This window comes from Ciona robusta, chromosome 12 (genome assembly GCF_009617815.1).
Source record: "Ciona robusta chromosome 12, ASM961781v2".
Lineage (NCBI taxonomy): Eukaryota > Metazoa > Chordata > Ascidiacea > Phlebobranchia > Cionidae > Ciona > Ciona robusta.
In genome coordinates, this window is record NC_143246.1 from 4,827,932 (window position 1) to 4,843,747 (window position 15,816).

Genomic DNA, 15,816 nt, shown 5'->3' on the forward strand with positions numbered 1-15,816 from the left:
ATTAGTTATTTGAGCTCTTTAACACTTATATGAGACTTATGTGTTGTAATGGAGTTTTTATGCAAAGATTGTCACATTTATATACATGTAAGTGTACTCAAAGTTTTGTTTTTATCTATCTGTAACGTGTCCGTATCTGCATAAATTTTGTAACAACAACCTAGAGCTAAAATTGTAACAAGACGCAACACGTTGCTATAACTTTGGACTACATAGAAACTGCACACGCACACAATTATTTGTCAATGTTTGTTTATAATATTTTTAAAGTATGTTCACCACATTTTCAAATATCCTTGATCCGGTAGTCAGTTAGTGCTTACTCGAGGTGTTTTAGTGCATACATATGATTCGGTTTATGCAAGAGGGTTTTTTGACGTTATTTGCGTCATAACAAACAACCGGGTATATGTTCTCCATACTAATGAAATTTACACACCGATTTCTATAAGAGCGCATTCTCACCAAGTATATATTACCCACGGTAAGAATAGTGGAAAGAAATATCTAATACGTAATAATATATGCCTATTACAGTGCTGCCCTTCTACGCATCATTTTTATCTTAAAACAAGGCTTCACACAATAATAAATCCCTGGTAAGTTTTGCCATGCTGTAGAACAAACGGTAAGCAATCAAACCGTTTTCAAAAACCCCTTGCTAATATTTTCCGGCGCTATGATAAATTGGTAAGCGCGCCTGCTTTTATATACTTCATTTCACCCAATGTTATTTTTGGTATGTATTGAAGTTTGAATTAGATGGATCTATCATGATTTCTGTTCGAAATTCCCAAACGAAATGTTCAGGTATACTGTACATTTTCCTAGCATTTTTAAAAATTGGGAGTAAATGAAAAGGGAATGGGCAGTTTCATAGTTTGAATAAAGCCGATAGAAAAACAACAATTCAAATCGCAGTATACGTGCAAACGTGAAGTGAACACAGACGTAGTATGTACTATTATACCCCACGCGTTGCTGTTAATTATTAAAATCAGAAACTGTTATATCAGCGGTTTCATCAGTAATTGTTTGAACTATATGCGGTCAATAGCAAACATGTCGGTTTATCCTGTGTGGTTGACGAGGGGTTTCGGGAAGACGTGTTGCTATTCACTAGTGAGATGTAATCGGAATGAATGTAATTTATTTTATCTCTTCGGTTAAAGCATGGAAACTGAATCGACAAGTACCACCACAACAACAGCAGTACCGACCAAACAGTATTTGTTTTCACCGCAAGCGAGTTTCCAAATATGGGAGATGATTTTTGGTTTGATATGTTGGGCAATTATTGCTTCTCATACATTGCTACATTCGTCACCTGCATGGCAGTTTGTCATGTTCGTTTCGGTCTCGTCATGGAGTCTGACATTGTAAGTAACTATAGAAATCTGTAAAAAAATCAAGTAAAGTTCGTGTTTTCATTTTTTAGAATTCGGTTTGTTATCTGTTTAGCCGATGTCAATAACAGAGTTTGCCCCGGCCTTTCTTGGAAAAATAACGAGCTGATTTTTAATGGGTTCTCAACGCTGTTGTATTTTATTGCTTCGTGTGTTGCTGCTGCCTACACGGGAGGGTTTTCTCGACTCATTGCTGCCACGGTATTCGCTTGCTTTACGACAATGGTTTACACTGTTCACACTGCATTGGCAATTCGGGACAACAAAGTTAATTCAGCCGTGGGTGTCATAAGAGAAACAGAACAATAAAAGTGTTTTATTGGAATAATTTATATACTACACATTTTGCAAAGTATTTTATATAAACAGCTTTATTGGTTGTCCTATGAAACCATAATATTAAATAAATAAAAAAAACAAGATTTGCAAAATTTCAGAACTCGCGGTGGCACACCGTTATGGCATGTAAACATAAAGACAAAGCTCTTGTTACCGTACAAAGCGTACACATACCACACAGAACAAGCATTTTATTATTAAAGAAAAACCATAGGTGTTATGTCAGCGATTTCACGGCAAATTGATGTTTAAATAAACTATATGGGCAATAGCAAACATGCCAGTTTATTCTGTGTGGGCAAAGTCCCTGAGAAAGTGTTTAGATACGGCAACGAGGTAAGAAAAACGTCCATATTTCCGGATCGTGCTTTTAATAATTAACAATATCAACGCGTTTCATTTCAAGGGTGGTGGGAATACGGTTATAAAAATCTTTAAACGTTCTTTGTTTTATACCGAATGAAAAGAGAAAACAACATAAAACCATATCCTACCTTACCCGAACCTACTGTACCTGTGTTTTAAGTTGCTTACAATGACAAAACAATAAAGAAATCTCTATTGCATTTATAAAAACATCACAATGCCCGTACTTTAGGGGAATTACCTATAGAAAAAATTTAGTTCCGCATTTTGCGTTTACATTATATCACGTGATCGGGCTTTATTGACATTGTTGAAAACTTTAAAGAATACGAGTTTAGTAACGTGTGTTTGCTACTGCAGGCCATTTAACAATTTTACTACACTTGCTAGTCATTAGTTTATAACAGCAAAATCAGCAACTGACACATACAGCTTAAAATCATAAGAAATATAAGAAAATTTACACTGAATTATAAGCAATAAGGGCAGTAGTGAAGAATCTTCCCCCCCTCCCTTATTTGCTAACCCCTAGGTTAAGGGGTTAGGTGTTGTTGGTTAGGGGGTTAGTAGTTATAGGGGTTAGTAGTTAGTGGTTATAGGGGTTAGTAGTTAGTGGCTTGTGGCTATAGGGGTTACTGGGTTACTGGTTATAGCGGTTCGTGGTTAGCAAATAAGGTGGGGGGGGGGGAGGATTCTTTACTAGCACCGCAATAAGTATTGTATATATGACTTGATTAGGACCAGTAATGTATATCATTTTACAATATTCTTTTATATTTTACATTTTCGTTACATTGCAACATATTTTAAGAGCTAATATTAGTAACATATTTGCACTTAAAGATGGCTTCCGCTAAACTTCTAAGCTGTGATGGACATTTTGACTTCGTTATGGACATGCTTGTAAAGTAAAATATATTCGTATTCCCTTAAAGCCATAAAATACTAAATTAATATTTTTTGTGATAAACCAAATTTGGTAATACAACTTTGAGTGTATTGAAGATTCCACTACTCCAACTAAAAGCTAAACCCAAACTATACTTCAATTGCTAAATCTATTTATTTACTTTACCTGGTTAGATACTTAATATTGGTACAATAGGTGTGTGTTTTAATAAGAAAGATAGTTGACTGTAATTGCTACAACCCTGTCCTTGTGGTCCCTAAGCACTCATAAAGTTCCATATGCAGTAACTTATAAACAGGAACGTGGTGTATAAATCAGAAACTTATGGTATAATATATTACCCCATCACACAAATGCCACCCATTCATTCCATTAAAAGTTGTTACTCTTTTAAACTTTCAGGCAACGAAACAATAGAGAATATTGTGATGTCACACTGGTAGCAGAAGGTCAAAAGTTTCCAGCACATCGAGCAATTTTAGCAGCGAGTAGCAAATATTTTCACACTATGTTCAGTAGTCAGGTAAAAACTATGCTACGTCCACAGTAACCTATTATAAAATTAAACTGTCGATTAAGTTATTGTCTGTAATAATTACTGGCACCATGGCACAGTTGGTTAGTGCGTGTGACTCTAACCAAGAGGTAATGGGTTGAAGGCTCGTTGCTGCTACCATTGTGGGCATATGTGTCCTTGGGCAAGATACTTAACGGCAATTGCTCCATTTGTATGAAACGGAACACCTGTGTTTAACGACTGTCATTTACCGGCCATGCGAGGATAATGTAAGTTACATTCATTCATCCAACTCTTAGTGAACAGAAAATTTAGTTTAAGCTCGAAAGAGTCTTTTGCCAAGTGCTGTTTTGTTGTAGATGAAAGAGAAATTTGAAAAAGAGATCAGAATAAAAGAAGTAACAAAGGTTGCAATGAAACAAGTGATAGCCTTCATTTATACGAACAAAGTTTTATTGTCAGAGGAAAATATTGATGAAGTTTTGCATGCAGCTTCACTGATGCAAGTACAAGGTAATAATTAACATTATTATGTGGGTCAATAATAAATAACCCTTATGTATCCTCACATGGTGGGTATTGACACTCCTCGTGCCAGCTTACATAAGTTACCATATGTGTTGCTTTGTGGGTTATTGTTTTTTCTGTTTGCATATTATTAAACCTTATTTTACATTAACTGTTGTTGTCACAGATTTACTTGCATTGGTTATCCAATATCTCTCGGATGAAATATCTCCAAAGAATTGTTTGCATTACCGTCAACTTGGTATATTGTATTCTCTCAATGATCTTATATCGGAATGTGATCGGTGCATTTGGGAAAATTTTGATGAAGTTTCAGCTCAAGAAAAGTTTTTAGACATTGATGAGGTGGAAATTGAGAAGCTTATTTCTTCTGATGAATTGGTGGTAAGACAATATTTTTGATGTTATATTGAAAAAATGATCGACCAAGTGATTAAGGAAAAGCAATTTAATTTTGCTTGCCACAATGTAAACCATCAGCTGACTACATGGGCGTCGCCAAGGGGGGGCCTGAGGGGCCATGGCCCCCCCCAAATTTTGAGTTTTACAGTAATGTTATTGGTGAAAAAATAAAATAAAGTGTTACACGTGCTAAACAGTGATGTTTAAATGGGGGATCTCGATCCAGTTCCGGATCTTTTTTCAAATTAAAAGAAAACATTTAAGCCTGTTTTTAAATTTCTTACACATGCTAAATGATGAGGTGCCAATCCCTATTATGACGCAAATAATCGCCGTGTGAAATGCTATTATGTCGTAATTAGTTGCCAGGTCAAACAATCGCTATTATGATGGATGAACTCACGCGTGTGAATCCATACTATTTCGTAATAAACAGTCTACCTGCTAGCTAAGAAAAACAAATCTCAAATTTTGTGACAAAAATGGCTGGTGGTAGGCAACGAAAGGAGTTTTAAATGTAGTTGTAGATCGTTGTGTTTTCATGCGGCGTAATTGTGAAAAATAAATGCCATTTACAATACGCCTTCCCGTGTTTTGTGTTGTAATTAGGAGGTTTTTCAAATCCAAAATACAACCGTAAAACATTTGGCCCCCACCAAAATTTTAGGCTGGCTACGCCCTTGGCTGACTACACAATTTGTTCATCCATACAAGTTCCTTCAAGACATTTTAAAGAGCTGTATTTGTATGTGAGGAATTTACTGAGTAGAAGTGAATGAATAAATGTAACTTGATTTATCTTCGCGTGGCTGAAAACGACAATCATAATAGTAACATTGGTGTTCATACACCCTGTGCCAGCTTACGAGTTACCATGTATGATAAAAGTGACAAAATAAATTCATGACTTTTTACTTGTAGATAGAGTCAGAGGAAGTTGTTTATGAGTGTTTGGTTGGTTGGGTGAAACATGATCTGGAAACAAGGAAACAATATTTCCCAACTTTGTTCAAACATCTTCGATTGCAATATGTGGGAGTTGATTATTTATCCAAAAATATCAGAAAAGAGGTCTAACTTGTTTTCATCTACTGGTGTTGTTGTTAATTAACTTTTTATTAAAGGGTCTTGTTCGTGAATTTTCTGATTGCAGAGATTTGATTGAAGATGCTCTCTTGTTTTGTATCAAACCAGAATTAATAAAGAAACAGAAACCAAGAAAACGTTGCTACCCATGCAAAGGTTAGTGTGGTGTAGCAGCATTGTTGAGCTATTTTTAACAAAACCGACATTACAGAACTCATATTGGTTCCGAACAACCAGCAAAAAATAACGAGTTACAGTATGGAAGAAAAAGAATGGTCATCACTTCAGGTCAGTAAAGACTTATGACTAAAGGTGGTCTAGAGATTTAACTCTTGTTTTTTAGGTTTGTGGTGAACCTGAGCATCATGTAATGTTTATTGTTCATGAGGATATGGTGTATTGCTTTGGTAACATCAGTGAAAATGGTTATAATAAAAGCAATATTTCAAAACGTTTCAATGGTATTAAATGGGAAAACCTTGCACTGATGAGAAACCACCATTCTGAAGCGGCTGTTGCTTCAATACAAGGTGAATGTGATTTCTTTATATAGCGTTTTTTATAATGTATTTATGAATACAGGTGAAATATTTGTTTTCGGTGGATTCTCAAAAGTGTACAGGAATGTGGTATACTTTGCAAATGTCATCTCCAAGTATAATCCAACCAACAATACTTGGGCAAATGCTGGGAACATCAATTCATTCCAAACAAAGGCAGCTGCAGTTGGGGTTGGAGGTTGGTCGTTTTCATGTTATATACTTGATATGTATGTCTGGTGTACAAGATGATTCAATTCTAAATTTGTTAGCATTTGAATTTTTATTTTTTAATTGTTTTTGCATTTGTTTTTTTAGATTTTGCTTTTCTTTGTGGAGGATACGTACAAGTTCAGGGTGGACAAAAAAATAATACAACAGGTTTGTTTGTTGTTACTCGTTAGTGGTTATTGAGCACATAAGTGATCATATATATCCTTTTTCATCGAACAGTTGTTCTTTGCCATGATTATTTCCACAATTTTTAATTCCCACGCATTTACTCTTTAATTTTTTGACTGAAATCAAATCATAATATATTTACATGAATTTTATAAAAACGTTCAGATTTAAAACCATATAATTAGCGAGTAGTAAATAACAAAGTTGTGTTTCAGTTACTGCAAAAGTTGAGCTGTTTGATTCAGCAAACAACACATTGAAAGTAGGAAACAATATGATTGAAGGAAGAGCTTCTTGTGCTGCTGTTTATTTTGATGGAAAAATCTTTGTTTTTGGTATGTTTATAGTTTAATATTAGTAATATCTTGTGCTAAAAATAAAGTTCTCAGGTGGATTTGGTTCAAACAACACTCTGTTAACAAGTGGTGAATTCATGAACATTGCTGATGGAGTTTGGACGATGTTAACAAACAACATTCCCTTTCAACTTGGTGAAGTTTCTGCTTGTTGTGTTGGTCACCACGTTGCAATGTATGGAAGGTAGGTTGTGCAGCTTCAGATAATATGTTTAAACATTAGATCGCAGACAAACTTATTTTGATGAATGAATGAAATTTATTTCTTCTCTTCTGTCACGATAACGAAGAGAGTTTATAAACGCAAAAAGAAACAGTAAAAAAAACACGAAAAAACAGGTAGTAACAGTAAAACAACAGTTGTTAAAACATGCTCATTGATAAAAACATAAAACGAATTTAGTTTTGAATAAAAGTCGTGACTGTTACACCCCATCATGAGATAATCAATTGCAATGGTAATGTGTTTTAGAAAGTTAATCCAATTGATAATATTAACATTACCAGTTCCAAACCTGGACATATTGTGTTGTACAACTTTAATAAAGATGAATGGAAAACTTTCGTAGAAGAAGGTCAGAACTTGTTCAATGGAAGAGGATGCTTGATGGCAAAATAAAAACAGAACATTTGATAAATTCATATTAAATTTTTATCCACTGTTTTATTACGGTATCTTTTTTTTCTTGAATCGTTTGCGGCTTTTATTTGGAGGTACTGGGTAACATGTTAAAAACTATAGCAGTAGGCAAGACAAAGAATGGTAAAACTTGATTTTCAATATTATTTTGGTTTATTTAAGTTAATTCCCAACAAAAAATTCAATTCATAATGAAAATTAACTAGCATTTTGAACTGTATTTTCCTAACCTGCAAATCGCTAAATTAGCACCTGATGTGCAAACAATTTGTGTGTTTCATTATATTTCTTCAAAGTGTTATTTAATAAAGGTATGGCAGTTCAAATACATAGTATCACCTAGAAATCATATTACTTTTTAATTGTTGGATTATTAATAGTTAAAAATAATCTAGTCCACACTACAAACTACATCTCTAAATACAATCCTTCCAAGAAGATTTTTAATAGTTAAAAATAATCTGGTTTACACTACAAACTACGGTGCTAGTGAAGAGTCTTCTCGACCACTTTATGCTAACCACTAACCCCCTAACCATCAACACCTAACCCCCTAACCTAGGGGTTAGCAAATAAGGCGGGGAGGGGGAAGATCCTTTACAAGCACTACAAACTACATCTTTGACTACAATCCTTCCAAGAACACTTGGGCAAACTAATGCTTTACTAAGCGAAGCAGCTGCCGTTGGAAGTAAGTGATTCTTTATTATGCAATCAAACACAAAGCAAAATAAACCCCACTTTATAATTTAAATGTTAACTTTCTTGGCATGGTGTAAAACATGTATACAGCAAGTCAGATTACAATTTAAGTTTAATTTTTGGCTATATATATTAGTTTGTGTATGATCTAATCATTATAATGTTTAAACATATTATATGAGACTGCACAACCTACCTTCCATACATAGCAACCTGATCGTCCAAACTCCATCAACAATGTTCATGAAATCACCACTTGTTAACAGAGTTTTGTTTAAACCAAACCCACCTAATTTTATTTTTAGCACAAGATATTATTAAGCTATCAAGTTGCCAAAAACAAATATTTTTCCATCAAAATGAACAATAGCAAAAGAAGCTCTTCTTTCAATCATATTATTTCCTACTTCCCATATTTTCTTTATTGAGTCATACACTTCAACTTTTGCAGTAACTGAAATACAACAAGAGAGCACAGCTCTAATGAATGGGCCCTTATTATAATTAGAACATCTATAACTAACCCTTTTACTGCCACGAACAACTAAGCTTGATTAAAAATACAAGAGGTAACCAACAAAGCGGTTTTCGGTCGCCATTTGTGATACTGTAGTAGTAGGTAGAATGCATTCATAAAAGTATTTTTACCTAATAAGATATATGTCAAATTTACCCTTTTGTGGTTAACTATATTCTTTCAATTACCAATAAGTTATTAAAATCAACAAAGTAAAATTCAATTACAATAAATAGTTCACTATGATGAGATAAAACTTCTTTGTATATAACAAAACGTAAAACTTTGTACAACTCCAGCATTATGTGTATAATTCTAAAAGTACACTTAAAAAACATTGTTTTCTGATACCAGCGTCAATCATTGTGTGGATTCTTATCTTACTACTCCCAAATAAAGACCGTAATGTAAACAAAGCCAAAAGGTACCGGTTACTAAGTTACTAACGGGTTCCTGATGTGTTAAAGCTTAATTTGCCTGCGAGCATTGTAATCAATAAGTAATCGTTAATTAGTGGTTTATATAACTGAGGTTAATTAGAAATAATGTAAAGAGTGCAATCGATTAATTAATTGTTAACTAAATTATGTGGTTTTAAATATAAATATTTATTTTTAAAATCATGTATAGTGTGGGTGGGAGAAGATGGGACACGTTTTCATCAATTTTCTCTTCCCATTTGGTAGAAAACAAAGAACATACAAAGAATTATAAAAACGTATCATCACGACTCCCATAGACCGTTGTTAATTGTTTAAAACACGATCAGGACCTTTTTGGATACTCTGTGCTAAATGTGTCCTCTTTTTCCCAGTAATACATATAGTAGGATGGGACACCTTCGGCCCATAATATCCGAATATCCTGATCGTGTTTTAAACAGTTAACAACGGTATATGGGAGTCTTAAACATATAGTTGTATAAGTCTTTAAAAGTTCCTTGTTTACTACCACATTGGACGAGAAAATAGAGTTAAAATGTGTTCCAACTTCCCCCACCCCACTATATACTATATATATTTTGAAATTTTATTTTCAGTCCAAAAATTAAAGACTAAATACGGAAATCAAAAATTAAGACAGGTGAAAATGAACATGGCACAGAACAATATAACATGAAAGCGTCCAACCTCCAACCCCAACTGCAGCTGCTTTTGTTCGGAATGAATTGATGTTCCCAGCATTTGCCCAAGTATTGTTGGTTGGATTATACGTGGAGATGATATTTGCAAAGAATTCCCCAATACCGTGTTCCTGTGACAATCCACCGAAAACAAATATTTCAACTGTATTCATGAACTTTATATAACAAACGCTACATAAAGCAATCACATTCACCTTTTATTGAAGCAACAGCTGCTTCAGAATGGTGGTTTCTCATCAGTGCAAGGTTTCATACACCTCGTGCCACTTACAATTTACCACGTATGTAACTTTGTGAGTGATGTAACTTTGTGGGTGTTTTTTTCTTTTTTTATTTTATGGCAGAAAATCTTAACACCAATAAAGATTATTAAGTGGATTTTCCAAGGACACATACGCCCACAATGATAGCAGCGACGAGCCTTGAATCAGTAATCTCTATAGGTTAAAGGTGCACTAACTTCTGTGCCACGGCGCCTGTTATCGCTAAAACGTTGAGTAATTGATTGAAAAATATCACTGTGCTATGAACGCTATAACACGTTTTGTATTTAAAGTATTTTTAAGAGCAGACAAGCGTTTCTCCAACAAAACGTCGACGTTATACAGTTTATTACGCTCATAATTGTGGTGCATGTATACTATTTTTACAAAATCAACTAAAAAGCAAATTAGAAAAATCATATTTTTATCTTGTTGCCGAGTATATCAACTTACATGTTAATGACGTTTTAAATCTATTTATAAAGCGACCGACGTCTAAAAACGTAGGGTGGGGGAAAATGGGACAACTTTTCATTTTAGTTTCCCGTCCAACTTGGTAGTATTAAAAGAACATTCAAATAATTATAAAACCATATCCTCACAACTCCTATAGACTGTTCTTAATTGTTTAAAACACGGTCAGGATATTTGGATATTAGGTGGTAAAGGTGTCCCATATTACCCCACAGAACTCTACTGCTTATTTAGGTTGCTGTTCGGCAGTGCCGTAGCCAGCAGCAGGGTAAACGCCTGGTGGTTGGTGTACAATGTTGGGAACCTGCACATGGGAGATCGGTACTGTTGTCATAGTAGTGACTGTTTCTGCTGGCTGCTTTCCGTATTCGGCTAAAATATAGTTAAAGCATCGTTAAAGAAAAAACGTCAACAATATTTACTGTTTCTAGTTTCTAAACTACTTAAGAAAGTAAAATACGTTGCGAGTGATTGTTTTTTTCTATATGGCTGACAATTTAGACAACTCATTATAGTAACCATAGGGTTTAAGAAATTGTCGTCATGTGTTTTGCCCAACGACACATACGCCCACAACAACCGTAGCAGGGACGAACCTTAAACCCATTACCTCTGGATTACAGGCAAGCGCCCGAATAACCAGTGTGCCACGGCGCCGGACTTTTGTTTATTTATCCTAAAATATTCGCCCGAATTTAAAAATAATACAATGTACTTACTTGCAAGTCCAATGAATAAAACTCCCCACATGATGCTCCATACCCAACCAATGAGGAAAACAAACAATGTGATCATTTGTAGCCAGCCAACCCAAAAGTTCAAGCAGAATATTCCACAGCTAGAACTTGTTTGCTGTCCAACGTTCGCACAACAGAAAACGGTGAAAGAAGCGATAATGGTACCTATAAACCAGATGAATGAATGTAACTTATTTACCCTCGCGTAGCGGGGCAACGACAGTCGTAAAAACACAATTTGGACAACTCATTAGTGACCACTGGGCTGGTTCGAGCAATTCTCGTTATATAGGTGTCTTGCCAATAAGAACACATACGCACACAAAGAAGAAGAGGTAAAAACGTTCTAAGAGATAAATAAAAGATATGTTATACTCTGTTTTACTATACACGCACATCAGGTTAACCGCTTACCCAATCCAGGGAAAAGACAATTAACAACGCACAGAGTAACTGCACACCACATCGGCATAACAGGAATAGCTGCTTTCATTCCACTGAACGATGAATTGTTAGTGGTAGTTGTTACATAAGTGACTTGGTTCGGTCCCCCATACTGCTGTTGTTGGCTTTGTTGTTGTTGATAAATTTGAATTGAAGGGGCGCCCGGGTAACCCCCCTGGGGCAGAGGGTAACCTCCTGGCCCCTGGGCAGGTGGGGGTTGAGGGTAACCCCCTGGCCCCTGGGCCGGTGGGGGTTGGGGGTATCCAGGGTTGGGGTTTAGGGGTGCAGCTTGATACGGAACCCCCGCTGCTTGCGGCTGCAATGTATGGTCAATTAGTTTGGAAACAATATATATATATAAAGTTTTTATTTGTATAAGAGTCTGACGATGCCATTTAGGCGAAATATATCTTAGATAATAAAATTTTCTTGACTGGATTTTTGACCGATTATACAATTTGCCCCGATTATACAATTTGACTAGATTTGTGTCTAAATTGTCAAGCATACAGAAAAACAATCACCCACAAAGTAAGGTATACGTGGTAACTCGTAAGCTGGCACAAAGTGTATAAAACAGAGCACACGTGTCATAACGACTGACGTATTCCGGCCAAGCAAGCATAAAGTAATTTACAGTCATTTTCATTTGAACTTACATTTTCTGCTCCCGGGTAGGGACCAGAATAAGGCGGTGGCTGCATCTTTTCAGCTCCAGTATTATCCATATTCGGTGCAGATGCCATAACGTTTTAAAACTCCTTTAAAATTTACCAACTTTATTTCTGCTTCAGCGTATTAATTTATTAAAAGTTACCAACGAAATACACATTTTTTTCGAAACGTTTGCAGTAACTAAATTTCGAAAAAACAACAACATTTTCTTTGAAGTTAATCTGTTAAAACTGACACATTTTTGCCTGTGTTTCCCTTGCTCACTTTTATACATAACACAAACGTAATTTCATTTCGTTCTTCGCTCTTACAGTATCGAAAATCCACCAAGAAAACCTTAATCTCGATAAAACCAGTTCTTTCCAGCATGGAAACCTAGTCTTTTAAACTGTTTTATTTCGCGGTTTGATCCTTTATGGTAATAATTAATAGCCCGTATGACGACAAAGGCTACGGCGGTATTTGCCGAACGTATTTTCTCTTTTTAAAGTCAATATTTGAATCCTATGGTATATACATACGTATGCATATACAGTTAGACTGTATAACAGAAATACTAGCTTTTTATACTAAATAGTTAGAATCTTTACATTGGTACTAAAGGTTTGTAAAAGATTACGTGACATATATAGTGCTATGGGGGAAGATGGGACACCTTTAACACATAATATCCTTCGTGTTTTAAACATTTAACAACGGTCTATGGGACTCGTTGGGATACAGTTTTATAATTCTTTGATGGTTCTTTGTTTATTACCAAATGGGACGAGAAAAAAAATTGAAAAAGTGTCCCATCTTCCCTCACCCTAATAAAATAGAATAAAAACGCGTTCCATCTTCACCCTACTATACCTTTAATAGACTTATATAAAATAATATTCAACCCATACAACCAACGGTGCATTGAAACAAAGTTATTTACAAGCGCCGATAATCAGTAACAGGTCCGGTGGGCTCAGCTGATGTTTGCCCACGTGACTCGTAAACAGTCGTGGGTGTCATAAGACCTTTGCAAGACTGTATAAACATCTGTAACAGATAAATGAAAAGGCATACATGCTAAACGGACGCATTGTGTGAAACGTGGTTTTGTAAGAGTGCATTGTAAACGACAAAGACGAAATATTTTGTATTTTAAAAGGAAAACAACTTTTAGAAAAGATTTGCTACAGCATAGCCGCAGGTCGTAATTGTAATATAATATATAGTAGGGTGGGGGAGATGAGACGCCTTTAGCGCATAATATCCAAATATGCTGATCGTGATTTAAACAATCAACAACCGTCTATGGTAGTCGTGAGGATACGGTTTTATAATTCTTTGAATGTTTTTTTTTGCTCACCACCAAACGGGAAGAGGAAATAGAATGAAAATATGTCCCATCTTCCCCCACCCTACTATATCCCAAAATATTAAAATTTTCAGAATATTTTAAGTAAATATGGATGAGACTAAAAGTTCATTGGTCGAAAATGCTGGCGGCCAAACTAACCAAAATGTCGCAAGTTACAACAATACATCGCCGCAAAACCACCCGGTAAACGCTTTATTTGAATATAATATGATTGAGCGCTTGTATTTTTACATTATTAACACACCCACAAAGGTACATACGTGGTAACTTGTAAGCTAAAACGAGGTGTATGAAACAGAACATCCGCGTTATAACGACTGTCGTTTTCCGGCCACGCAAAGGTGAAGCAAGTTACATTCGTTTACTCAATCATTCAAAACAGGCGCCACAGCTAATACACGGACCGGTGCCTGCTCAACAGTTCCAAACAGTACCTGCGCACGTGACGTCATACACAGCCCAAACTGTAGTGGAACACAATTCACTTATCGGTTCCGCTTCGGTACCAGTAATGCCGATGTGGTGTGCTGTTACTTGCTTATTTGTCAATTGCTTACTGCCCGGGTTCGGTAAGCTATAACTACACACTACCGAAACAGTTATTTTAAACGCGAAATTGTACAGGAACGATCATGGCTTCATTTTCTGTTATTTGCTGCGCTGAAGTAAGCCAGAAAAGTAGCGGAAAGGGTGGGACTTTCTGTCTAAATTTCTGGGTAGGCTGGCTCCAAATGATAACGGTGTTTTTCGTGCTTTTCGGTTGGGTTTGGTCAATCGTTTGGGGTGTTGCATTTGTACAAGCGGCCGGTAAGTTACAGAGATTTTTTATTAAAAAATTAGATTATTCATTTACTAAATACTGGCGCCGTGGTTAGTCTGCCTCTAACCAAGAGGTTACGGATTCATAGATCGTCGGTGCTACCGCTGTGGGCGTATGTGTCCTTCGGCAAGACACTTAACGACAGTGGTCACTAATGGATTGTTCAAATTGCCATAAACAATTACAAAAAATGATAATCACTCACAAAGTTACATATGTGGTGACTCGTAAGCTGGCACGAGGTGTATGAAACAGAACACCCTTGTTATAACGACTGTCGTTTTCCGGCCACGCAAGGATAAAGACAAGTTAAGGTATTCATTTATTCAATAAATTTCTCAACAGTCAAACGTAACAACACGATGGTTACAACAACTACAACGAACACGATGTATCCACCTGACAATCCAAGACTTGTTAATGAAACTCTTCCTGGTTACCCACAACCTAACTACGGAGCCAATAACCCATCATTTGCATAGCCTCATACCAAACTAATCGTCCGACTTTTGTCTGTTTGTTTCTGACTTTTTAAATTTTTGTGTAAGTTAACAGAAGTTCGAACACAATATTGTTGTGTGGGGTAGATGGGATATCTTTTCGTTTTGTTTTTACGTCCCATTTCGTAGTAAACAAAAAACATTCAAAGAATTATAAAACCGCATCCTCACGACTCCCACAGACAGTTGTTATTTGTTTAAAACACGATCAGAATATTTGGATATTATGTACTAAAGTTGTCTCGTCTTCCCCACCCTACTATATGTAAATAGTTTTGTCGTGCGCGATTGTTAATAAAAAGCGTTGCTTAATCGAAGAGTTTATAAAGCTTGATATTGCTACCATATATTGAGGTAATGCGTTTTGAGCGAAGATATTTAACAGTAATTGCTTGTCAAACGGGTAACTAGCACGACTGAATATAAAGGCTGCCGTGGTCAAAGCAAACGTACATTACATAAACACAATGCGTTCATCTCTTCGAGCTCAAAACACAAGTGCCAATCAAATTTGAGAGGTGCAGTGGTTAGAGCGATCGTGCCAGAACCAGAGTTACAGGGTTCGGGGCCGGATGCTGCCACCATGGCGGGTGTACGGTATGCGTCCTTGGGCAATACGCCAGACTTTCAATGCTCCATCCAGTTGTAACTAATATGTTGTCGAATTTGTCAGCCATATAGAAAAACAATTACCC

At 35.9% G+C, this 15,816-nt stretch overlaps 3 protein-coding genes and 1 long non-coding RNA gene across 6 annotated transcripts; 2 read left to right on the forward strand and 2 right to left on the reverse strand.

Moving 5' to 3' along the window:
- Positions 1-2,853: 2,853 nt before the first annotated feature.
- On the forward strand, positions 2,854-7,818 carry LOC149727046 (kelch-like protein 12). 3 transcript variants are annotated; one of them, XM_089890663.1, is made up of 13 exons: positions 2,882-3,019; positions 3,424-3,544; positions 3,898-4,051; positions 4,233-4,450; positions 5,390-5,539; positions 5,593-5,710; positions 5,766-5,842; positions 5,898-6,084; positions 6,137-6,292; positions 6,412-6,474; positions 6,711-6,830; positions 6,885-7,035; positions 7,359-7,811. In XM_089890663.1, exons 1-13 carry the CDS (start codon positions 2,955-2,957, stop codon positions 7,468-7,470), a joined length of 1,692 nt encoding a protein of 563 aa, XP_089746789.1. In that variant the 5' UTR covers positions 2,882-2,954; the 3' UTR covers positions 7,471-7,811. The 3 variants fall into 3 exon arrangements, with proteins under 3 accessions (XP_089746791.1, XP_089746789.1, XP_089746790.1); XM_089890664.1 differs by lacking the exons at positions 2,882-3,019; positions 3,424-3,544 and adding an exon at positions 3,622-3,807 and having other exon boundaries at positions 7,359-7,814; XM_089890665.1 differs by lacking the exons at positions 3,898-4,051; positions 4,233-4,450 and having other exon boundaries at positions 2,854-3,019; positions 7,359-7,818.
- Positions 6,884-8,615, reverse strand: LOC149727047 (uncharacterized). The gene is made up of 2 exons (XR_016386281.1): positions 8,390-8,615; positions 6,884-7,454 (listed from the first exon to the last, which is right to left on the reverse strand). It is a non-coding gene; the product is annotated as an uncharacterized LOC149727047 (long non-coding RNA).
- A 1,763-nt stretch (positions 8,616-10,378) lies between these two features.
- LOC149727048 (uncharacterized) lies at positions 10,379-12,623 on the reverse strand. Its single transcript, XM_089890668.1, has 4 exons — positions 12,432-12,623; positions 11,743-12,088; positions 11,311-11,493; positions 10,379-10,963 (listed from the first exon to the last, which is right to left on the reverse strand). Exons 1-4 carry the CDS (start codon positions 12,516-12,518, stop codon positions 10,818-10,820), a joined length of 762 nt encoding a protein of 253 aa, XP_089746794.1. The 5' UTR covers positions 12,519-12,623; the 3' UTR covers positions 10,379-10,817.
- A 575-nt stretch (positions 12,624-13,198) lies between these two features.
- LOC149727049 (protein stum homolog) lies at positions 13,199-15,438 on the forward strand. Its single transcript, XM_089890672.1, has 4 exons — positions 13,199-13,984; positions 14,184-14,370; positions 14,426-14,608; positions 14,967-15,438. The coding sequence occupies exons 1-4, from the start codon at positions 13,889-13,891 to the stop codon at positions 15,101-15,103; spliced, it is 603 nt and encodes a 200-aa protein (XP_089746798.1). The 5' UTR covers positions 13,199-13,888; the 3' UTR covers positions 15,104-15,438.
- The last annotated feature ends 378 nt before the right edge of the window (positions 15,439-15,816 follow it).

Coding starts and splice junctions, on each gene's coding strand:
- LOC149727049 (XM_089890672.1), top strand. CDS start 13,889: ATGGATGAGACTAAAAGTTCATTGGTCGAAAATGCTGGCGGCCAAACT. Junction 14,371..14,425: donor TTGCTTACTGCCCGGGTTCG/GTAAGCTATAAC, acceptor GAAATTGTACAG/GAACGATCATGGCTTCATTT. Junction 14,609..14,966: donor TGCATTTGTACAAGCGGCCG/GTAAGTTACAGA, acceptor ATTTCTCAACAG/TCAAACGTAACAACACGATG.
- LOC149727048 (XM_089890668.1), bottom strand. CDS start 12,518: ATGGCATCTGCACCGAATATGGATAATACTGGAGCTGAAAAGATGCAG. Junction 12,089..12,431: donor CCTACCCGGGAGCAGAAAAT/GTAAGTTCAAAT, acceptor CATACATTGCAG/CCGCAAGCAGCGGGGGTTCC. Junction 10,964..11,310: donor TTTATTCATTGGACTTGCAA/GTAAGTACATTG, acceptor ACTATATTTTAG/CCGAATACGGAAAGCAGCCA.
- LOC149727046 (XM_089890663.1), top strand. CDS start 2,955: ATGGCTTCCGCTAAACTTCTAAGCTGTGATGGACATTTTGACTTCGTT. Junction 4,052..4,232: donor TTCACTGATGCAAGTACAAG/GTAATAATTAAC, acceptor TTGTTGTCACAG/ATTTACTTGCATTGGTTATC. Junction 6,085..6,136: donor GGCTGTTGCTTCAATACAAG/GTGAATGTGATT, acceptor TTATGAATACAG/GTGAAATATTTGTTTTCGGT.